The 25,684-nt window shown below is 35.6% G+C and overlaps 1 protein-coding gene across 9 annotated transcripts in view; it reads right to left on the bottom strand.

Annotated features, from left to right (window-relative positions):
- Window positions 1-25,684, bottom strand: part of DPP10 (dipeptidyl peptidase like 10) — a 1,401,293-nt gene that overhangs the window by 24,167 nt on the left and 1,351,442 nt on the right. For all 9 annotated transcript variants that reach the window (XM_063595113.1, XM_063595114.1, XM_063595111.1 and 6 more), the window contains 2 exons: window positions 18,478-18,576; window positions 18,301-18,370 (listed from right to left, as the gene is read on the bottom strand). In XM_063595113.1, the coding sequence (XP_063451183.1) occupies window positions 18,301-18,370; window positions 18,478-18,576 (169 nt within the window). The remainder of the gene's footprint in view (window positions 1-18,300; window positions 18,371-18,477; window positions 18,577-25,684) is intronic.

Genomic DNA, 25,684 nt, shown 5'->3' with positions numbered 1-25,684 from the left:
ACGAGTACCTGTTTGAAAGCTAGAATCCTTGAGAACCAAGGGTTGCAATTTAATTGTAGGTATTATGAATTTAAAAAGAATGTGAAAGGAGGAGTAAAGAACAGAATAAAAATCAAGGTAAGGAAAAGGAAACAATATGCAAAGAACAATATTACCTTATATTCTGAAGCATAATCAACTATCTATGCTTCCATTTTATTCTTCATGACAATTCATTTCAGGTAGAATATGAGATTGACATAGGATAGTAGCTTTAAACAATATTTGCCTTGGTTTAATTAAAAATTTACTTTATAGAGATTTATAATCCATGATGATTTAGTTGCAGCATATGTATATCTAAAGTATAATGAAGTTTGCCCTCTTTCAAGCAGTATGTACACATAGATCCACATATTGGCTAAGGGCCTCTTGGGCCAATTCCTTCTATTTATCTCTTTATTATTTTTAAATTTCTTCTCATAGATGGATTTTCCTACATGAAGAATGGCTGAATGAATTTTTTCATACACTGTATTTACTTCATCATGTAAGGAATTACATTATTTTTTTCCTACCAGAGAACTGTTTCTTGTCCACATTCTCATCTTCTTCCATTAGGGATATCGTTAAGATAATCTTCAAATTCCTCACCCTAGTTTATTTACAGTGTAGCTTTTGGTTGAATTCCTTTTCTTATAAGTCATAACCAGGAAAGCATTTGATTCGATCAAGGTTGTTCATGCCGCTACCAAGACCTATCTCCTAGTTCTAAGATTTTTCTTTCTGGCGGTGATTATGATGAAGGCTACCTGATAATGTATAAAAAATTCTGTTCATAAATTAAATTATCAAATTGTACTAACCTCCAAATCACTTGTACTCATCTATTTTTATTCTCAGACTTTGTCCATTGTCAAACCTTCAGAAAAGTTGCCTGCATTCATGACCTAGACTTTATAAAGAAGTAAGCATGTCACTGTGAAAAGGTACAGGTGATATGGGGATCAAATCAAACTGAGTTGAGCCCAGGTCCAGTGGCTTTAGACACTTATGCCTAAGTTTGCTTTTAATTTGGTATAGAGGGTGATAATAGCATCTACCCAGTAGAGTTATGGCAGGGATTAAATGAGATTCTATATGTAGCTTCGTAAAGTGCCTGGTCCTTGGTATAGGTGTTCAATATTATTAACCTAGTTCTGGACAACACTTTGGGACTTGACCTTACACCTTCCATTCCTCTTGTAGAAGCTGAGCCACCCAAATCTGGCTATTTCTATGCAACTCTGCATCAATAATTCCTGCACTCTTATTCAAGAACATAGTTTCTCAGGGAAGGTGGTTTTATGTCATCAAAGTATTCTTGACCTCTAGTCTATTTGCACAAATACACATAATTTAAAAATCTCTTTATTATTCTAGTAGTTTTTATGTCACATAACTAAATCTTCGCTGGCTTGAATTATAGTTATACAGCCATACAAATGGAAAAGAAACATTGTGCCTTTCACACATGTATATGCTGCTCAGCATGTATCTCTTGAACAAGTGTCTGTCACTTTTGCAATTTTATTATCCATATGTTAAAGGTATCTTACGAGTTTCTTCATAGTTAGATTAGTAACAGTGATTGCTTTTAAATTGCTAAAATCCAGAGTGCCTCTGAACTCAGTTATACTTTGATTTTAAAGAAAAAATTCTTAAGTCTTTTCACTTATTCATATGTGGGTCTGTTCAGTACATTTTAGCATCATTAACATTGTTATCTGTGACTTCAGATAAACCTGAAAAATGCATTTAATGTTTTTCCTCAATCATAATTTTTTGTGTTTTTAAAGAATTTAAAAAAAACATATATTTGATGTTTTAATGTTTTTTTTTTTCTTGATCTCCAAGTTTGGGTATTTTGCATTAATAAAATTGAATCTTTTTTTTGGATCTCTCCCCTAGCCTTCCTCCTACTTGTCCCTTTTTTCTCTCTTCTATTTTTAATGAAATAGTTTTCCTCATGTCATGATCAACTATTATTGGCCAAAGGCACTCTTCCTTGTCTTGAAGGGAATTTGATACTATTTTGCTCTTTATCTTGAATGAAAGCCAGAGATTGTCTCCTTAGCCTGAGGCAAAAACTGCATAATGACCATCATAAGAGTAATGAAGAAAAAACACAGTCCAGTTGTTTAACTGAAGTTATGTGTACTGTAGTACAAATCCAAAAACTGAAAGCCTTATTGTTACACAAGTTGAAACACTGAACAGCATAGATATTAATGAGCCAGCTCTAAAACTCAAAAATGGACTGTTAGTATTATCCACACAAAATTAACCTCAGGATAAACATCTTAGACAGCACATGAAAATACAAGAATACAACCAATAGAAAAGGACCTCAGGGACATCTCCTAGCCAGAAATTGTTCAATAAAATAGAAGGAATGTACAATCTCCTAATGATCTTTGCTGTCAAAGTCTTACTACATTAATTCTTATCCTTTGGCCAATTTTCATTTGAGATAATTTCTAACAGTGTGGGTGAGTAAGTAGAAAGGTAAGAGGCTTTGATGATCTTTTCTTTCAGTTGCTGGGAATAGCTATATCATCACAGAGCTAGGATAGCATTTGATCTATTCTCTTGCACTTAGAAAGTCATACCTAAATTATTCATGGTTAAAAGAAAGCTTAGCACATTTTATAAACACACCAAAGACAGGAGAATTTATCTCAGTTTTCACGTGCACATAACTGCAATGTGACTCTCCTATGCAGCAGGTCCACTTCGGATATGATCATGGAAAATATTCTACATGCTTGCTTCAGGAACTGGGGGTGGGGGGGCAATTTAGATAAAAAATAGAACAAAGTGTGTGTATCTTTAAAAAAGAATCAGGTGACAATCTCCACAACAAACTTAAATTTCTGTATTTTTTCAAGGAGAGGGCAATTCAGCATGGGAATGTAGTGAGTACGTACTGAGGCTGACAATACATAGGCTACATATCGAAGGATACATATCTGTGCAATGGATTGATAATACAGGAATGGATGCTAATTATTACTAACTTTCAACCGGTATTTCGTCCTTGGTAGGGCATCATGACACCTTCAGTAATGTATGGTGGTGATACAATACTGGTTTTCGAACTATATAATCCTTTACCTGCATTCTAAAAATCCATTTATCAACTGGAAAGTGTGGTTATATAAACATAGGGAATTTTACACCTTAGCTGAGTTTTTGCATCAGTTAAATAGGAATAATAATGATTATAGTACTAAGTATAAGCAGGCATTAGCAGAACCATCTTGCAACTTAGTAAACCGACATATAGCGGTAAAGAAATTATAAACCATAGATAGACAAATAGCACCAGTTTTTTGAGAGAACACAATTATAAAAGTTGACCTCAACAAAATATTCACTTATACCTTTGGCATATAAGCAATTATATCCTCAATGCAAAAGGAAATTGGAATTCTTAGCCAGAATAAGATTATAAATTTAAGGTGTTAAAAAATCTCTTTTATTTATTAAGTTCTAATTATGGGTCTTTTTCTGAATTTACACCACATATTTTAAATTCCTTTATCCCTAGAATTTTTCTTAGGGAAAAGTAATAAAAGCTTGTATGGCACATTGTTGCTGGGTTTTCACTTCTTAGTAGTTGTCCAACATGAGGCATATTGCTCATCAGTTCTGTCCCTAAAGGGTTCTCACCTGCAAAAATGGGGATTAGAATATCTGCCCTGCTGTAATCATAATGCTGTGAGAGTACAAGCTCTTATAAAAGCATAGGAAGTGCCGGGTGCGGTGGCTCACACCTGTAATCCCAGCACTTTGGGAGGCCAATGCAGGCGGACCACCTGAGGTCAGGAGTTTGAGACCAGTCTGGCCAACGTGGCAAAACCCCATCTCCACTAAAAGTACAAAAATTAGCCAGGTGTGGTGACGGGCACCTGTAATCCTATCTACTCGGGAGGCTGAAGCAGGAGAATAGCTTGAACCCAGGAGGCAGAGGTTGCAGTGAGCCAAGATTGCACCACTGCACTCCAGCCTGGGCGACAGGAGTGAGAATGCATCTCAAAAAAAAAAAAAAAAATGGGAGCCAAGATGGCCGAATAGGAACAGCTCCAGTCTACAGCTCCCTGCCTGAGCCACGCAGAAGACGGGTGATTTCTGCATTTCCACCTGAGGTACTGGGTTCATCTCACTAGGAAGTGCCAGACAGTGGGTGCAGGACAGTGGGTACAGCACACCGTGTGTGAGCCAAAGCAGGGCGAGGCATCGCCTCACCCGGGAAGCGCAAGGGGTCAGGGAATTCCCTTTCCTAGTTAAAGAAAGGGGTGACAGATGGCACCTGGAAAATCGGGTCACTCCCACCCTAATACTTTGCTTTTCCAACAGGCTTCACAAATGGTGCACCAGGAGATTATATCCTGCACCTGGCTCAGAGGGTCCTACGCCCACGGAGCCTCGCTCATTGCTAGCACAGCAGTCTGAGATCAAACTGCAAGGTGGCAGTGAGGCTGGGGGAGGGGCGCCCGCCATTGCTCAGGCTTGAGTAGATAAACAAAGCAGCCCAGAAGCTCCAACTGGGTGGAGCCCACCACAGCTCAAGGAGGCCTACCTGCCTCTGTAGGCTCCACCTCTGGGGGCAGGGCGCAGACAAACAAAAGACAGCAATAACCTCGGCAGATTTAAATGTCCCTGTCTGACAGCTTTGAAGAGAGTAGTGGTTCTCCCAGCACGCAGCTTGAGATCTGAGAACAGGCAGACTGCCTCCTCAAGTGGCTCCCTGACCCCCGAGTAGCCTAACTGGGAGGCCCTCCCCAGTAGGGGCAGACTGACACCTCACATAGCCGGGTACTCCTGTGAGACAAAACTTCCAGAGGAACAATCAGGCAGCAGCATTTGCGGTTCACCAGTATCCACTGTTCTGCAGCCACCACTGCTGATACCCAGGCAAACAGGGTCTGGAGTGGACCTCCAGTAAACTCCGACAGACCTGCAGCTGAGGGTCCTGACTGTTAGAAGGAAAACTAACAAACAGAAAGGACATCCACACCAAAACTCCATCTGTACATCACCATCATCAAAGAACAAAGGTAGATAAAACCACAAAGATGGGGAAAAAACAGAGCAGAAAAACCAGAAACTCTAAAAACCAGAGCGCCTCTCCTCCTCCAAAGGAACGCAGTTCCTCACCAGCAATGGAACGAAGCTGCATGGAGAATGACTTTGACGAGTTGAGAGAGGAAGGGTTCAGAAGATCAAACCACTCCGAGCTAAAGGAGGAAGTTCGAACCAGTGACAAAGAAGTTAAAAACTTTGAAAAAATATTAGATGAATGGATAACTAGAATAACCAGTGCAGAGAAGACCTTAAAGGACCTGATGGAGCTGAAAACCAAGGCACGAGAACTACGTGACGAATGCACAAGCCTCAGTAACTGATGCGATCAACTGGAAGAAAGGGTATCAGCGATGGAAGACGAAATGAATGAAATGAAGCATGAAGAGAAGTTTAGAGAAAAAAGAATAAAAAGAAATGAACAAAGCCTCCAAGAAATATGAGACTATGTGAAAAGACCAAATCTACGTCTGATTGGTGTACCTGAAAGTGATGGGGAGAATGGAACCAAGTTGGAAAACACTCTGCAGGATATTATCCAGGAGAACTTCCCCAATCTAGCAAGGCAGGCCAACATTCAAATACAGGAAATACAGAGAACGCCACAAAGATACTGCTCGAGAAGAGCAACTCCAAGACACATAATTGTCAGATTCACCAAAGTTGAAATGAAGGAAAAAATGTTAAGCGCAGCCAGAGAGAAAGGTCGGGTTACCCACAAAGGGAAGCCCATGAGACTAACAGTGGATCTCTCGGCAGAAACTCTAGAAGCCAGAAGAGAGTGGGGGCCAATATTTAACATTCTTAAAGAAAAGCATTTTCAACCCAGAATTTCATATCCAGCCAAACTGAGCTTCATAAGTGAAGGAGAAAAAAACACTTTACAGACAAGCAAATGCTGGGAGATTTTGTCACCACCAGGCCTGCCCTAAAAGAGCTCCTGAAGGAAGCACTAAACATGGAAAGGAACAACCGGTACCAGCCACTGCAAAAACATGCCAAATTGTAAAGACCAGGAAGACTAAGAAGAAACTGCATCAACTAATGAGCAATATAACCAGCTAACATCATAATGACAGGATCAAATTCACACATAACAATACTAACCTTAAATGTCAATGGGCTAAATGCTCCAATTAAAAGGCACAGACTGGCAAATTGGATAAAGAGTCAAGAACCATCAGTGTGCTGTATTCAGAAAACCCATCTCACGTGCAGAGACACACATAGGCTCAAAATAAAGGGATGGAGGAAGATCTACCAAGAAAATGGAAAACAAAAAAAGACAGGGGTTGCAGTCCTAGTCTCTGATAAAACAGACTTTAAACCAACAAAGATCAAAAAAGACAAAGAAGGAAATTACATAATAGTAAAGGGATCAATTCAACAAGAAGAACTAACTATCCTAAATATATATACACCCAATACAGGAGCACCCAGATTCATAAAGCAAGTCCTTAGTGACCTACAAAGAGACTTAGAATCCCACACAATAATAATGGGACACTTTAACAGCCCACGATCAACATTAGACAGATCAATGAGACAGAAAGTTAACAAGGATATCCAGAAATTGAACTCAGCTCTGCACCAAGCAGACCTAATAGACATCTACAGAACGATCCATCCCAAATCAACAGAATATACATTCTTTTCAGCACCACACCACACCTATTCCAAAATTGACCACATAGTTGGAAGTAAAGCACTCTTCAGCAAATGTAACAGAACAAAAATTATAACAAACTATCTCTCAGACCACAGTGCAATCAAACTAGAACTCAGGATTAAGAAACTCACTCAAAACCGCTCAACTACATGGAAACTGAACAACCTGCTCCTGAATGACTACTGGGTACATAATGAAATGAAGGCAGAAATAAAGATGTTCCTTTAAACCAATGAGAACAAAGACACAATATACCAGAATCTCTGGGACACATTCAAAGCAGTGTGTAGAGGGAAATTTATAGCACTAAATGCCCAGAAGAGAAAGCAGGAAAGATTTAAAATTGACACCCTAACATCACAATTAAAAGAACTAGAAAAGCAAGAGCAAACACATTCAAAAGCTAGCAGAAGGCAAGAAATAACTAAGATCAGAGCAGAACTGAAAGAAATAGAGACACAAAAAACCCTTCAAAAAATTAATGAATCCAGAAGCTGGTTTTTTGAAAAGATCAACAAAATTGATAGACCGCTAGCAAGACTAATGAAGAAAAGAGAGAAGAATCAAATAGACACAATAAAAAATGACAAAGGGGATATCACCACTGATCCCACAGAAATACAAACTACCGTCAGAGAATACTATAAACACCTCTACGCAAATAAAATAGAAAATCTAGAAGAAATGGATAAATTCCTCGACACATACACTCCCCAAGACTAAACCAGGAAGAAGTTTAATCTCTGAATAGACCAATAACAGGCTCTGAAATTGGAGCAATAATTAATACCTTACCAACCAAAAAAAGTCCAGGACCAGATGGATTCACAGCCGAATTCTACCAGAGGTACAAGGAGGAGCTGGTACCATTCCTTCTGAAACTATTCCAATCAATAGAAAAAGAGGGAATCCTCCCTAACTCATTTTATGAGGCCAGCATCATCCTGATACCAAAGCCGAGCAGAGACACAACAAAAAAAGAGAATTTTAGACCAATATCCTTGAAGAACATTGATGCAAAAATCCTCAATAAAATACTGGCAAACCGAATCCAGCAGCACATCAAAAAGCTTATCCACCATGATCAAGTGGGCTTCATACCTGGGATGCAAGGCTGGTTCAACATACGAAAATCAATAAACGTAATCCAGCATATAAACAGAACCAAAGATAAAAATCACATTATTATCTCAATAGATTCAGAGAAGGCCTTTGACAAAATTCAACAGCCCTTCATGCTAAAAACTCTTAATAAACTAGGTATAGATGAGACGTATCTCAAATAATAAGAGCTATTTATGACAAACCCACAGCCAATATCATACTGAATGGGCAAAAACTGGAAGTATTCCCTTTGAAAACTGGCACAAGACAGGTATGTTCTCTCTCACCACTCCTATTCAACATAGTGTTGGAAGTTCTGGCCAGGGCAATCAGGCACGACAAAGGAATAAAGGGTATTCAATTAGGAAAAGAGGAAGTCAAATTGTCCCTGTTTGCAGATGACATGATTATATATTTAGAAAACCCCATCATCTCAGGCCAAAATCTCCTTAAGCTGATAAGCAACTTCAGCAAAGTCTCAGTATAGAAAACCAATGTACAAAAATTACAAGCCTTCCTATACACCAACAACAGACAAACAGAGAGCCAAATCATGAGTGAACTCCCATTCACAATTGTTTGAAAGAGAATAAAATACCTAGGAATCCAACTTACAAGGGATGTGAAGGACCTCTTCAAGGAGAACTACAAACCACTGCTCAAGGAAATAAAAGAGGATACAAAGAAATGGAAGAACATTCCATGCTCATGGGTAGGAAGAATCAATATCGTGAAAATGGCCATACTGCCCAAGGTAATTTATAGATTCAATGCCATTCCCATCAAGCTACCAATGACTTTCTTCACAGAATTGGAAAAAACTACTTTAAAGTTCATATGGAACCAAAAAAGAGCCCGCATCGCCAAGTCAATCCTAAGCCAAAAGAACAAAGCTGGAGGCATCACACTACCTGACTTCAAACTATACTACAAGGCTACAGTAACCAAAACAGCATGGCACTCGTACCAAAACAGAGATATAGATCAATGGAACAGAACAGAGCCTCAGAAATAATGCCATATATCTACAACTATCTGATCTTTGACAAACCTGACAAAAACAAGCAATGGGGAAACGATTCCCTATTTAACAAATGGTGCTGGGAAAACTGGCTAGCTATATGTAGAAAGCTGAAACTGGATCCCTTCCTTACACCTTATACAAAAATTAATTCAAGATGGATTAAAGACTTACATTTTAGACCTAAAACCATAAAAACCCTAGAAGAAAACCTAGGCAACACCATTCAGGACAAAGGCATGGGCAAGGACTTCATGTCTAAAATACCAAAAGCAATGGCAACAAAAGCCAAAATTGACAAATGGGATCTAATTAAACTAAAGAGCTTCTGCACAGCAAAAGAAACTACTGTCAGAGTGAACAGGCAACCTACAGAATGGGAGAAAATTTTCGCAACCTACTCATCTGACAAAGGGCTAATATCCAGAATCTACAATGAACTCAAACAAATTTACAAGAAAAAAACAAACAACCCCATCAAAAAGTGGGCGAAGGACATGAACAGACACTTCTCAAAAGAAGACATTTATGCAGCCAAAAGACACATGAAAAAATGCTCATCATCACTGGCCATCAGAGAAATGCAAATCAAAACCACAATGAGATACCATCTCACACCAGTTAGAATGGCGATCATTAAAAAGTCAGGAAACAACAGGTGCTGGAGAGGATGTGGGGAAATAGGAACACTTTTACACTGTTGGTGGGACTGTAAACTAGTTCAATCATTGTGGAAGTCGGTGTGGCGATTCCTCAGGGATCTAGAACTAGAAATACCATTTGACCCAGCCATCCCATTACTGGGTATATACCCAAAGGATTATAAATCATGCTGCTATAAAGACACATGCACACGTATGTTCATAGTGGCACTATTCACAATAGCAATGACTTGGAACCAACCTAAATGTCCAACAACGATAGACTGGATTAAGAAAATGTGGCACATATACACCATGGAATACTATGCAGCCATAAAAAATGTTGAGTTCATGTCCTTTGTAGGGACATGGATGAAGCTGGAAACCATCATTCTCAGCAAACTATCGCAAGGACAAAAAACCAAACACCGTATGTTCTCACTCATAGGTGGGAATTGAACAATGAGAACACATGGACACAGGAAGGGGAACATCACACACCAGGGCCTGTTGTGGGGTGGGGGGAGGGGGGAGGGATAGCATTAGGAGATATACCTAATGCTAAATGACGTGTTAATGGGTGCAGCACACCAACATGGCACATGTATACATACGTAACAAACCTGCATGTTGTGCACATGCACCCTAAAACTTAAAGTATAATAATATTAATTAAAAAAGAAAAAATAAAAGCATAGGAAGTGTGTAAACTACATGTTATATAGATGGACTTCTTTTGTGTGCCCTTATAAATTAAAATATATATAACCTATACATTAACATACATGTATCAATATAATTTTCAACACTTTTAATTCCCAAAGATGCAGCATGTTTTGTGCAACATAGATTTATTTTGTATGACATGTTTTCTATGTGATGAAAAACAGGGAGATTATGTCAGTATAATGCACTGTCATAGTGGCGCAGACACAGCCTTTCGCAAGGTATTAATGTCTAGAGGAAATCAGAGCCACATTTTCTTATAAGTAAGGAAAAAGTCTTAGCAATATATTGGAACCTTAATAAAAAAGCTAAAAATCAATGGAAGCACTTTTTTAGGGTGAGTTGCGGCTGATCTAGCAACTTCCAATTGATTATGCTTCCTCCATGTTACTGAGGGACAGGTGACAACTGAGAGCTCTAATCATACAGGCTACAAAGACATGGACTCAAATAGTGGATTAATGAAGAAGGCTACAGCTAGATCAGGTTTATAATTTTGATTAAAATGGCATGCTAAAAATGAGAAAAAACGGCTATAAGAGAATGCCCTCAAAGAGGAAGAACAAGTGCTAAAGTCCGATGCTGAAAATGACTGAATGATTCCAAATCAAAACGTTGATTAAAACTTTACTATATTAATAACAATTGTATTATTTGGGTTGTGGTTTTCTTTTAAAAATACAATAATTATTAGTTTCTTCCCAAATTTTATATCTCCTAGAAGCCCTGTAATTTTTAGTAGGGAACTTTGCACATTACTTGTTGCTCAAAAATATATGTGTGTTGGACTAGAAAAGCCTGGAGCTCTGGCCTAGCCTCCCATCATCATAGACACACTTTGACTTACATGCTACACAGCCTTACATGATTCATAATGTACTGTTTTTATATATAAGTCAAAAGGAAAGAATATATTATTTAAAAAATCCTGGAATAACATAATGTCATTGATGTATTCCTCTGATGTGGAGATGTGTGGGATTACCAAGAAAGAATACACTATATCTTGGTATTTTTAACTTCACCTTTCAAAGTCATGTTAAACTAATAATATAGTTAATCTTATATCCTAATATGTTTTTTCTTAGAAATAAATAACTAATTAAAACAGAAAAAGAGACTGATTTCAATATGAATTACCCTTACATTAATGACTACATTTATATGACCATCTAAAACTAAGAACTTTGTAAATTACGAAGTTCAATATTTCTTATAAAAAGTATTCAGTAGTGTGTCTGTAAATATGTCATATACATGTAAGTTTTAAATAGGAACTATTAATAAGCCCATATCATTCATATGAAACCATATTATATCATTCATATAATTCTGTGAATCCATGCATATCTAAAACCTATGTTAACAGAAGACCTAAAATGGCATGTGTGTTTCTGTGTGTGCATATACGTGTATATATATATATACACACACACATATATACACATACATATATATTCCAGTTAAAATAAACACCAAATGAATATTATAGCTTAGGCATTATCTATAAATTTATCTAAATTTGGGTTTTTTCCCCATGTCACCTTCTTAATACAGCAACTTTGAGTTTGTACAACTTTAAATAGTGGTAGTAAGAAGTTAATGCTGACATTGAAGATGCATTATCTACAAATTGTGAAAGAACAAGTTTAAATATGTTCAAGAAAAGAATAGAAGCAAATGATCACCTTCTCCCCTTCTATTAACAAGATTAAATGCCACTGGCTTTTTTCTTCTTAGTCATTTTCTATGTATTACAGTGTGGGTACATTCTCCATCCATGTAAATGACAAAGATACAAAAATGATAAACCTAAAATTTAAGCTTTGAACCTCATTATATGGCAAAGCAATCATAATCCCTCTTTGAGACAAACATTAATATCAACAAGCTATCTCTTTCACCCACATCAGACGGTATATGTACTATTTTTGCAAGAAACTGAGGGTAAAAGTAGATGTGTATTTGGCATGAACAAATAGAAGATCAAATGATGTTGGAGGTTATTGGAATATACATGTCTTCATCCTTGGGAAACAAAATGAACTCACCTCTGACAATCTGATCTGCGAAAACCCTAGGAATCTATGAAACAAATACAGAGTAGAAAAGACTTCCCACAAAGTGAACATTTTGATGAGAATTCAGAATTTTATTAAATAATCTGAGCTGAGAATTTGATCTCTCTTGTGGAATATTCATGAACTCAGTCATGATTTGTATAATCAATACTTTACACCAAAGCATTAACATAGTACATGTGGAAAATGTTATATTCCAGAAATTATTATAAACTGTTCAGTGGAAAGAAGAAAAGTTCATAAGAATTTGGCAGTAGAGAAGCCTCTTCTGATTCAAGTCATCATTCTTTGATAATATGCCAATAATTATCATAATACGGTGGACTATGCAGGCAGGCAGCATTGGGTAATACAGCAGAGGTTTTAATACAGAAAATAGATATATAAAACTTGAGTCCAAACCTTAACTTTTCCTTCTGTGAACTTGGGGGAACACATACATGACCTATTTTAGTTATAGTTTCCTTGTGTTAACATGAGGACAGTAGTATTCACCTTGGATGATTTCTATAAGGATGAAAGATGCTGTCTAAATATTCTCAGCAAGACACTCTTTGCACAATAACAATAAATGGTAGCTAATATCAATTCTTATTATCTTAAGCTCGGTAAAAAAAATTGTAAAAAGAAACAGTGAAGAGACAGCATGAAAATCAATCAATATTCAGCCCTATCCAGAAAGACTATAAGAGAAATTAGAAACTCGCGTCTCATTCTGAGTGGGAAACTAAATTGCAGACAAATGGACCCATACAGAAATCAATTATAAACTCACAAATCATTTATTTATCCATTTCCCCATCTCAACTTAATTCATTCTTGAGGACAAACTCAGGGTTATTTGATTTGTTTACTTATTCATTGATGTATTCATATATTCATTCATTTATTCTATCAAATAATGCTCCAGTTAGTGCGGTATGGCAAAACTATTCAAAAGGAATTGGCAGTTTAACAGGAGGGAAAGCAAAGTAAATGTTGTAATCTGGTATGGCTACATGTTTGTAATAGCGGTGTGCATAAAGTTATCTGGAAGTGTGTCTGGAAGTCTTAAGAGAACTTCTCCAGGTGGGCAGGCAAACTCAGGGCACTGGGAGGCTATGTGAAAACACAAGTGATGATTGAAGTGGTGGTGTTCCCCAGAACAAAGCAGTCTATCTAAAGGATGGGATTTCTCTTTGGGGGTGGCTGATGTGAGATAAAGACGAAGAGAAAAATAGAAAATATATCATGAAGCCTGTTACGTAGTATGAGGGAAAACGCAGAGCTTTAATCAATGATGAATGAATAATGAGAAGATTTTAGATAGGAGGGCTACATTCTCAGATATGGATTTTGCCAAGTTCAACCTAGCAGCAGAGTGGAAAAGCAACTAAAAGAGAGAGAGCAAAAAGCAATAAACTAAAGAAAGGAAGTGTAAGTAGAGAATAGTATAGCAGATTAGAGTTCAATCATCCAGATAGGATGTCTGACTTCTCTGAAGCTTGATGCTAATTAAAATATTAAACAATATTTCAAGTTGTTTGAGGAAATGAAATGTGTGTATAACAAACCAGCAGTGATGATATCTTGACTGTTGGATATGAATAACTGAATATATTCCCTCATTGTGAATGATCAGTTACTTATATCATGCTGTTTGAAAGAATACTTATATAGAAAACAGATCACTTCTACCAAGATGGCCCAATTATAGGATTCTGATACACAGAACATTCAGTGATGAGACTCTAGATAAAAATGAATAATGCTGTCTGGTTAGAATGACCTGATCCATAGGCTGACAGAGGAGGAGAATGGAAGAAAGCTCCAGGAAGATAAGACTTGATGGATGACCATGAATTTCTTGGGATTTCAAGGAAGGTGAATTCAGAGAAGGGAAAGAAAGTCATGGAGGCAAGATAGCATATGTTGCTTTCTGGAAGTTAATATAATCTGTTGAACATTTACTGCCTCCCTTATTAGACCTTTAACGAGTGTGGCAAGATAACTTGAGCATGAAAAAGTAGAAAATGGGAAGAGATGACGGGCCCTTGGTACTGAAATAAACTCCTGAGCTGATGCTGCTCCTCTTCAGAGGGACAGAAAATAAAAACAAAAACAAAAATCCCTTCTTTTTAAATAACAGTACCACCTTCTGGATTGCTTTTACCAGCATCTAAGCATATTAGATTCATATTTGTTTATTTACCAAATGAACGTCTGCAACTGCAGGGCATTTTCCACAACACCTTCAGTCTTGGCACTATTTGGTAATTACAGGATAGTCAGTAAGTTCTGTGTATTAGGCATTGCGGAGATAGACTGAACAAACCCAAATAACTATTATAGACTTCAAGATGCTTGCAATCTTGTTATCTCCCCATAGCCATTAACACAGCTTCTCATATGTAAAAGCAATGTGGTAGACGTGTATGGTATTAAATTACATAAACATGAGTAGGAAGTAAGAATAATATTAAAAAAGAACAATACGAGGTTATAAGAACTGGAATGAATACAGATGTGTATAGAATAAGTTTAAAAATGAATAAGGACTCCGGGTCCTTAAGGGCTCCCTATAATGTTAAACAGAAAGGCAGGAGTAAAACAAATAGGCACTTGAAGGCAGAATTGGAGGAGTTGTTCAGAAAAAGGGGATCATGACTCCGTAGAGACCACAGCAAACTCAGGTCACCGAGATCCATCTATGGTGCCAATGCTTCTTAGATTTTCCATTATGGTAAAAATATTCTACAGTAAAAATATTAATGTGGTATGTACTCCATCCCGCATACTCTTTTTAATGTGACATTGACATTGATCTTTGATTCACTTACATTTTAAATGTTACGAGATTAAGTTTGAGTTTCAAAACATATGACCAAGCAAGGGAGGTCAGAGGACCATTTCTTTTGAAGATCCATAACGAAGATTGAGCAGAACTGGGTTTCCAAATTGCCAGAGGCCACTTTCTTCCAGTGCATTCTTTCTTTCAGCCACTCAGGTGCTTGCTGCAGCCTGACGCTAACTCATGCATTCATTATATAATTCCTTGGATGTAAACCCATCACTATAGATCAAGAAATGGCTCATATTCTGTTGGCTACCAGATATATGGCACAAAATAGCAATAAAGTACTGACACCAAAATCACTGAATGACCTCTTAGACTCATTTAAATGATAGTCACTCTATTGTTCATCACTGTCTAATTGCTCATTTGCGAAAAAAATAATAATTATTATTACTTTTAGAATGGGAAGTCAATTTGTCACTGAAAACAGTTTTTAAGCTTGAGAAAATATATGGCTTTAAATTATGGGCAGTTTTTAAAATTCCTAAAAAACACTTTCTACTTTTGCTATTCTGACCCTTATATGTTTCCAAGCATAGTGTTTTAGAAATAATCATGCAATTTAGAAGAATAGATCATATTGTAAGTATAAATTTAAAAAAAAGAAATTCTCCTTTTGGATTTTGTAAGTCAAATTCTGTGACGCTTTTGATAATTTCCCTCTAAAACCCAAAAGTGTGGATAATGTCAATTAATATTTAGTATAAACAATATATAACTACATATAACAAAGTATAACTATAAATGATTTTATACTCGTTTTCATTCTTCCTGTATCAACCAAAAAAGTAGCAAAGTAAATTCTATGGGTCTGACTGCACTACTTTATCTATTTTAGTAGTGTCTGTCTATTGAATAACTTTATGGGCATTAAATTACACATTAAATATTTATATTAATCACATTAAATACTTTAAAATACTATTATCCATATTAGGTTGGCAGAAAAGCAATTGCAGTTTTTGCATTTATAAGTAATGCAATTACTTATAATTTTGCCATTTATAATGACTGCAATTACTTTTGCACCATACTAATAATAATTATGATTCTGCTTACGATTTATTAAAGACTATCTGCAAGTGCTTATGCTCTACCAAACACTATGGTAATATATTGAAATAGAAATATCATCCCATGTTATTTTCCCCAATTTATTTATAAGGCAACAGAAGATTCAAAAAATTCAGCAGTGTATTGTTAAATCTCAGCACTCCAACTTGAACCCAGTTCTACCTGACTCCAAAACCAGCATTTTGCTCCAAAATCCTACTTCTCAAAAAAACCCTAAGTACCCCTTGCCAGTAAGAGAAGTCTTCAAATTGGTTTCTTGTGTAGGTCCTTATATTCCTCTTATAAACTAAAAATCAACCGGAACAAAACACAAGTCTGATGCCAAGATGAGCCAGTTAGCTTATCTGTTTCAGAAAACAAAGAGATTCTGTTAACTCTTATTTGGTTTTCCCCCTATGTGTGACACTGCCCTACAGCAGGTGGATACGCAAGTGGGCATAATTATCTACACATTCGTCTGCATAAATATCATGCTTCAAGGGCAGTCTTTTATCTTCCATTTAGAAGGTCATCACATACTGAGGGATGCCTAGGATGTGCCTGAGGGATGTCCCTTCCTTGAGAAAGTTTATTTTTCAGTGAATCAAAAGAACATTTCCTTTTACCAAAGGGAGACGTGACTGAGATAGAAGACGGGGTTGATTTTTGCTTTCTTTTTGTCTCGTTTTAGTGCCTTAAACATTTTTCCTCAGTAAATCATACATACAGTTAAAATAGACCAGAAGAAACTAGGTAAAAAAGACAAGAAAAAAAAAACAATGAATTAAGAAACAGCAAATAAGAACTTCCTCAAGGAGACATTAAGAACTTTCAGAGCTTCCTGGCTTTTAGGGACAAGGGAGAAAAGTTTGGATATGAGAAACTATACAAAGCTGAATAATTAGAATTAGAAATGAACACTGGAGTCAGAGAGAAAATTAAATATTATATTATTTCTGTATTATGTGGTTTGTTAAAATAAAGGGACAAATTGCTTGTATATATTAAAATATCTAAATAAAATAAATGCAGTCTATACAAAAAAGAATTATAATCCCAATAATTATAAGAATCATATGTGTTAGGCACTGTTTAAGGGACTTTATATGTTGTATTTCACTCAATCTACAAAGCAGTCTTGAAACACAGGTTGTATTGTAATGATTGTTTTATATTTAGAGAAACTTAGCCTTGTAAGAGGTTAAGGAACTTGCCCAAGGACACACAGCTAATAAATAGCAAAACTAGAATTTGAACCCAGGAAATCCGATTCCACAGACTGAATACTCATCCACTATACTCAGTGATCATAATAAGCAATGTTATTTTCATATTTACTATTTCTAAATACTATATCTAAAGAAATTATTATATCTAAAGACATAATTTTAGACAGTTTTAAGCACTATTATATCAATATGCTACCTGATCATATTAATAAGGGAAATAACTTATAACTCTCAGGAACACAATGCTAAACCAATATCAAGTTAGTTACGCATTAGATGTTAGGGGCCTCGGTGCCTAATAGCATATAGTCATGATATAGCCTTACAAAATGTATAAAGATATTTAACTTCAAAGTCAATTTCAAGATGAAAAAAACTTGAGTCAAGTTTTCTGAGCATCGGAGCAGCTTACTGCAGGCCATGCATGCAGGAGGAAAAATCAATAGGAGTGATACAAACATAACCCATTGTTTCAGCAGTGGAATTACATGTTCCGCAATGTTGCATTGTTCCGCAACGTTGCATAAACAACTGATAAAGAGCACAGGGCTTGAGTAATTGCTAAGCAGACACCCACAAATCAAACTATTTAGTGTCACTATTCCTGGCAGTAGCACCAAACTCCATGTGGGATGCAAGAAGTTCAAAAAAATTTACACATCTTTATACATGATTTAGTGATGGACTTCTAGAGGAATTTAGACAACAGACAGCTGTCCTGATTAACTACACACATAGGACTTCTCTTCTTTATTGAATCAAATGTTGTCATGTGAGACACAAAAATATAAAATCTTTAGATTCCTTTATTTTAAAAACAAATAAAATACTTACATTATTAACAGAAGAGCATACTGGTTTCGGTCCATAAAATCTTTGGGAAGGGACAACTGTAAAGGAAGTTCTTTTAAAGAAAGAGCAAAATATTAAAGATGGAGAGTCATTTACAGGTAAAACTATAAGACGCAGAGAAAGTTGTTCTTGAATAACATAGCATGCACAAAACTTTACCATAGTCGTCAATATGAAGGATTTTAATTTCTGGCTTTCCTATCTTCTTCTTCAGGATAGCTTCCTTCAGCATAGAATTGCTTTCCAATGTAAAATATTCTGTAAACAAAAAAGGGTAGTGTAAATAGCTAACTCCTATGCATTAAACAGAATCAGTGTGACACAACAAAAAATTATCCACTTGTTACCATTTGGCAGGCACTGTGCTGATTAACTCAACATTTCTCTTCTGAATTACTACAACAGTTTTCTAAGTAAGCTTCATTATGCCAGTAAAACTTTTTCATTTGCTTCTATATTAAATTTATCATTTATGTTTTCAAAATGCAAATCTGATCATATCGTTAACCTGCTTAAGAATATTTTAGCAAAATACAAGATTATCTAGCACCAAATGAGATGCGGTTCACAATATCTAGGTACCTATACCAATTAAAAGGGATACAGAAACACAGGATGAGGACACCTGGACTGTAGTTCAGGTGTTTAATAAGGTAGAAAAAGCATGAGCATGTTATATATTTCTAAAAATAAAAACTGCAGAATCTGAAATACATGAAAATTATATGATCTAAGATGAAAAATATACTGGGTGATATTAATAAAATATTAGGCACTGAAGAAGAAAAGAGTAATGACCTTGAAAATACAGTAATAGAGAAATAGCAAAAATGAAACATCAAAAAATTTGATAAAACATGAAGTAGACATCAGTAACTTGCTGGAATTTTTAGGTACGTGCACTGTATTAAATTTGTAGATCTATTTGGAGAGACTTTACATCATAAAAATAGCCTTCTAATCCATAAATATATATACATTCACATATATGTTTGCATATGTATACATATTGTATACACATATATCCATGTGTACATATTGTATACAGATATATATGTCTATGTCTGTAGAAATTTGAGTCTTTAATTTCTACCAGCAGGATTATACAGATTTTAGAGGAGGTATTCATTTTTATCGGATTTATTCCGAGATACTCCATGGATTTTTGATGTTACTTTAAACAGCATTTTAAAAATACTCCTAAATCTTGCATTTTCATTGATGAAATGGTTGAATTTTGTGTATTGGCCTACAGATGTAACCATGATAAACTCACTTATTTTTAATAGTTTATTGTGTGTATATTCCACAATTTTGTGTTTCCTTCCTTTTTGTTTTGTACACAGTATGTCTTCTGCAGATAAACACAGTTTTACTGCATATATTTCTTTGTCTTACCCACTTTACTGGCTAAGTCCTCTACCACAATGTTGCACAGAAGGAGTGAGAACAAACATTCTTGACTTTCCCAGTCCTCAGGCAGGAGCATCATTCTTTCACCATTAAGCATGATGTCAGCTGTAGTATTTTTACAGATATCACTCATGAAGTTCAGGAATTTCTTTTCTATCTTATCTTGATTAGGAACGCCTATTAATTGATTATTATTATTGTTTGACAAAATTTTCAAGTTTTTAAAAAATCCTTTGAGGTGTCAGTGTAATACGGTGAATTACATTGTTTGTTGAAGGTTATAGCAAACATAGAATCTTTGGGTAAACCCAATATGGCCATAACAAATTATCATACTTTCTATAATTGCTAGGTTTGACTTGCTATTATTTAGTTAAGGTGTTTTGCACCTAAATTCATGAGAAAATTTGATCTTTTTTTTTTTTGTCCTCTTAATATATATGTCCGGATTTGGAATCTGGTCAATACTTGCCTTATTTTTTATTTTTTATTTTTTTTTTTTTTTGAGACGGAGTCTCACTCTTTTGCCCAGGCTCGAGTGCAGTGGTGTGATCTCGGCTCACTGCAAGCTCCGCCTCCCGGGTTCATGCCATTCTCTTGCCTCAGCCTCCTGAATAGCTGGGACTATAGGCGCCCACCACCACGCCCGGCTAATTTTTTGTATTTTCAGTAGAGACAGGGTTTCACCATGTTAGCCAGGATGGTCTCGATCTCCTGACCTCTTGATCTGCCCACCTTGGCCTCCCAAAGTGCTGGGATTACAGGCGTGAGCCACCTCGCCTGGCCTGCCTTATATTTTTGAAAAGAGTTTGTGTAAACTTGGTATTAACTTATTAAATGTTGCATAAAATGCACCAGTGAAACTAGCTGAATCTGGAGTTTCCTTTGTGAGGAGAATGTTAATTGCATATTTATATACTGTATTTCTTCTCGTGTGAATGTTTAGTGATCTGTGTCTTTTAAGGAATTTTTTCATTTCATCTAAGATGCCTAATTTACTGGCAAAAAAATTACGTATAATGTTCCACTATTGTCATTCTAATATCTATAGCATTTGTATAAACATCATCTCTTTTATTAATGGCATTACGTTTTTCTCTTTTTCTTCATGTCTCTCACTAGAATTTTGCCAACTTTATTGATCTTGTCAGGGAAGCAACTTTTGGTTTCATACATTTTCTCTACTGCTAGTCTATTTTCAATATCATTTCCTTCTTAGTCATTTTTTATCTCCTTCTTTCAACTTTGTTTTAATTTGCTCTTCTTTTTCTAATTCCTTAAGGTGAAAGAGGAGATTATCGATTTAAACCTTTTCTTTTTATACAATAAGTTAGAATCATAAATTTCTTTCTAATCACAACTGTAGTAACCCCTAAATTGGGATCTGTTGTGTTTTTATTTTTATATAATAAGTTAGAGTCATAAATTTCTTTCTAATCACAGCTGTAGTTACCCGTAAATTGGAATCTGATGTGTTTTCATCTTCCTTCAGCTCAAAATATTTTCTAATAATTTAGTTTTTATTGATCAATTTGTTATTTAGAAGAGCAAGTTTGATGACAGAACATTCTCACTTCTTTTATTATTGAAACTTTCTTTTTGTCTTCATTTTTAAGTGAGAAATATCTTCTAGGTTTTTCTATTAAGGATTTTTGTTTAGTTCAGTTTGGTTTTCCATCAGCATTTGCAGTATTTTGTTCTATTGTCTTTCAGTTTGCTTTTTTCTGATGAGATGTCTGTAGTCATTCGTTTTTACTATGTGTATAATATGTGGATGTAATGTGTCTTTTAATTTCTGATTATTAAAAATTTTTTTCTTTATCATTGGTTTTGCATAATTTGCTAATGATGTGCGCTAGTGTGGTTTTATTGACATTTATCTTGCTTTCGTTATGTTGAACTTTTTTTAACTTTTTCATCGGATTTAGAAAATTTTTGGCCATTATTGCATCAAATATTTTTTGCAAGTCTCCTTGCCCCATTCTGACTCTAATTACAAATATGATAGATGTAGACACTGGCCTATGGTTAATTTAGGTTCTACTTTCTTCATTCCTTTTCTATTTGTGTCAAGAAATTTTCTACTGATATTGTTTCAAGTCCACTGATCTTTTCTTCGGCAGCCTCTAATCTGTTTTTAGTATTTTCCAGTGAAGTTTATATTTCAAATATTTTATTTTCAATTCACAAAGTTCTTTTATAAAAATATATTATCTTTGTTTTCTCTCTACATTCATTCTTTCCTTGATGGCTTTATGTATTTGTAACAGCTAATTTACTGTATTTGCCAGTGATTTCCATCATCCCTGTCATTTCTGAGTTTGTTTCTATTCACTAATCTTTCTCCTATTTACGAGTAATATTTTCTACTTTCTTCACAAAGCTAGTAATTTTTTATTAGATACCAACCATTGTGACATTTACATTTTGAAAGCCTGGGTTTTGTTGTGATCTTTTAACAATTGTTGGACTTTGTTCTGGCATATGTTGCAGGCAGGTTGACCATTTCAAGACTTTTAAAGAAATCTTTTTAGTGTGTATTTGAATGACCTTTGCTCTATGGCTAGTTTAGCACTACAAAAGGCAGGACACTTCTGGGATCTCTTGTAAATGTTCCACTACTGTGCTGATTATAACTTGAGCAAATCCCACCACTCTGTGAGCTCTGGCATTGCCTACACTCATGAAGCATCTTCCTATGCCTACTCAGCTAGGTATTTTCAGCAGCTGATTCAGGGTGATCCCTCTTCCAGCCCTATGCAGATGTCTTTCTCCATGTGGCTTCTTCATTTCCAGTTTCATCTTTCCATAAGCCTCAATTCCATAAAATTCCATACCATTCCTCAACATTCCATAAGCCTCAATCTTTCTGAATATCATTTTCTGTCTCCTCAACTCAGAGATATCATTGTATTATGATTAGTTTATTCCTTATTGCATTGGAGTTCAGAAATTTCTATTAACAAGAAAGCCAGAGAACTTACAACACTAATTGTACTTGTTTCCTTCTTTCAGGGATCAGAGACCCATGCTGGCTATTGTTGAATGTCTGAAAACAGTTGATTTGTATATTTTGTCCAGTTTTCTTTACTCTTTTTTTTTATTATTATTATTAAAGGAAACAAGGGAATCAGGTCTATTTCCAGTTACTCCATGGCCAGAAAAAAATAAAATAAAATGTCAAAGGTTTATCATTGAATAAATATGATTGAATCCAAACTACTTAGAAAAATTAAGAGTTATAATCCAATTCCAGTCTGCCCCTCTGGCCTCATATAGTTTTTCTCTTTTAGTAAATGTTTTGTTCCAGCTATGATGAACAATGTTTATCTTGCAAATGTGAACATTTTTATGCGTTCTTATGTTTGTATACACACATTCGTTTTTCTGAAAATGTCTTCTCATTGACTTCCTCTTGTCCTGAACTGTGTGCACTTTTACTAGAGACATAATCATAGACTGTTATAAGCATGTAATTTTATGTTTCTCCCATTGGACTATGCTGTCTATGTGTAACCTCAGGCACATCAAACTACCTCTTTCGTAAGTAAATATCTTCCCCTATTATATATATCTGGAAGACTAGATGTTCTAAGAGGTTTTTTACATGTTTAAAATGTAAAGAAACTCCGATTATTTAAACATTAGTATATTTCCAAAGAAGCTATCCTAAGCATTTAATTTTAAATGCTTAAAAAATGGTGAATATTCACTCAGAGAAACTAGAAAAACAAGAGCAAATCAATCCCAAAGCTACAGGAGGAAGAAAAAAAAAAAAAAACCACATCAGAGCTGAACTGAATGAAATGAATACGTGAAAAAGCATAAAAACCAAAAGTTGGTTCTTCAAAAGTATAAATACAATTAATAGACTGCTAGATAGCCTAAGAAAAAAGAGAGAAAAGTCAAATAAACACAATCAGAAATGACAAAGGGGACATTACCACTGACCCCATGGAAATACAAAAAGCCTTCAGAGACTATTATGAGTGCCGCTATGCCCACAAACTAAAAAACCTACAAGAAGTTGATAAATTCCTGGACATACACACCCTTTCAAGACTGGACCAGGGAGAAATTGAAACCCTGAACAGACCGATAATGATTTATGAAATTAAATCAGTAATAAAAAGCCTACCAACTAGAAAAAGGCTGGAACCAGATGGATCCAAATTCTATGAAATGTATAAAGAAGAGCTGCTACTAATCATACTGAAGCTAATCCAAAAAGTCAAGGGGAAGGGATTCCTACCCAACTCACTCTATGAGGTCAGCATGATTCTGATACCGAAACCTGGCAGAAACACAGTGAAAAGAGAAAACTTCAAGAAAACAGTGGCTGGGCCTGAAGGTCAAGGGTGAAGATTCCCTTCAGCCAAAGGTCACAGCCAGCCTGTGGTGACTCCATAGGAACAGGGCTGGTGGAATAAACAACCCAGAGCAGTTTTCTCCCTCTTTCCAGTTGCCTACAAGATTTCCTTTGGTTGAATCCAGTTGGAAGCCATGGGGCAACAGAACCTAAGTCATCTATAGAAAGTACTTCTAGGCCAGAGAACATCGAAGAGAAGAATTGAGAGTTAAAAGTGGTTCTGGAAAAACAAATGGAAGATGCCCAGGGCACTGAGTAATATTCCATTAAAATGTATTTACAAACTCCCATTATTTGTTATTTATAACGTCTTTTTCTATTTTCAATAGCTTTGTCATAATATTCTCCATTTAGAATTATTTTCTCAGTGTAAACTACAAAAATGAAAAAATGATATAAAAGAATTAAGTTCTGCTAGGCGTGGTGGCTCATAGCTGTAATCTCAGCACTTTGGGAGGCTGTGGCTGGCAGATCACCTGAGGTTGTGAGTTCAAGACCAGCCTGACCAACTGGAGAAACCCCGCCTCTACTAAAAATACAAAATTAGCTGGGCGTGGTGATGCATGCCTGTAATCCCAGCTACTCGGGGTGCTGAGGCAGGAGAATTGCTTGAACCCGGGAGGTGGAGGTTGCGGTGAGCTGAGATCACACCATTGCACTCCAGCCTGGGCAACAAGAGTGAAATTCTGTCTCAAAAAAACAAAAGAAATAAGTTTTGACTATTAATTTTAATATGTTATAATTAACATTTCTACCACATTCTATCTTTATTAGTAATGTAAACTTTTAATGTTATTAATTTGTTAGGAAAAATTACATGGCAGTAGTTTCTTCTGCGTTTCTTTGATAACTAGTGGGTTTAAAGGTTTTCCATGCTTGTTAAATATTTTCCTTTTTCTTTTTTTAAATTTTCTCTCCATGCACTATTCTACTTCATGTGGCCCAAAAATGAGTTATGACTTACTCATTGGTATATTTGCTTTCATTGACCCAAAGATTTACTTGCCAGTGACTATAAATTTTATCTCCCTAAGTAATTATCTTTTGAAAAGAAAATTAAGCACTTGACCACTATTCATAGCCTTTTTTTGTTTTTGTTGACCTTGAGACAAACATGATTGGCTTCTGAACAGGAAAATAACATGATTTCCCTTAGACAGAAATGTTTTGTAATTTGCAGCAGAAGTTATTAGAAAAGACATTGCCTTGTAACAACAGGATAAAATTAAATTAAAATCAGATTGGAAAATTTTTAATCATCCTTTGTTAAAGGCAAGATATACAGTGTAACACAAATAGTTATTGATTAAGTGTGTCCTATATGTCATGAATATTACTCATCTTCACTGCAAACACATTTGTTTATTTGCCTCGGAGGACACTGATCTTTTGAGATGTTAACACACTGTCTTGGATCCCACAAAAAGCATGTGATAGACTTATTTTATACACTGATTGTTCTATCTATGAGATTCAACCTTCTTTCCATTTTATCAACCATACTGTCTATGATCATTATTGTTGCCGTTAGAGTTAATATTGAATATATTTGATTTGCTTAACATAATCTTTTTAAGGTTTACA

Source organism: Pan paniscus, chromosome 13, assembly GCF_029289425.2.
Source record: "Pan paniscus chromosome 13, NHGRI_mPanPan1-v2.0_pri, whole genome shotgun sequence".
Lineage (NCBI taxonomy): Eukaryota > Metazoa > Chordata > Mammalia > Primates > Hominidae > Pan > Pan paniscus.
This window is presented reverse-complemented; position numbering and strand designations above follow the sequence as displayed.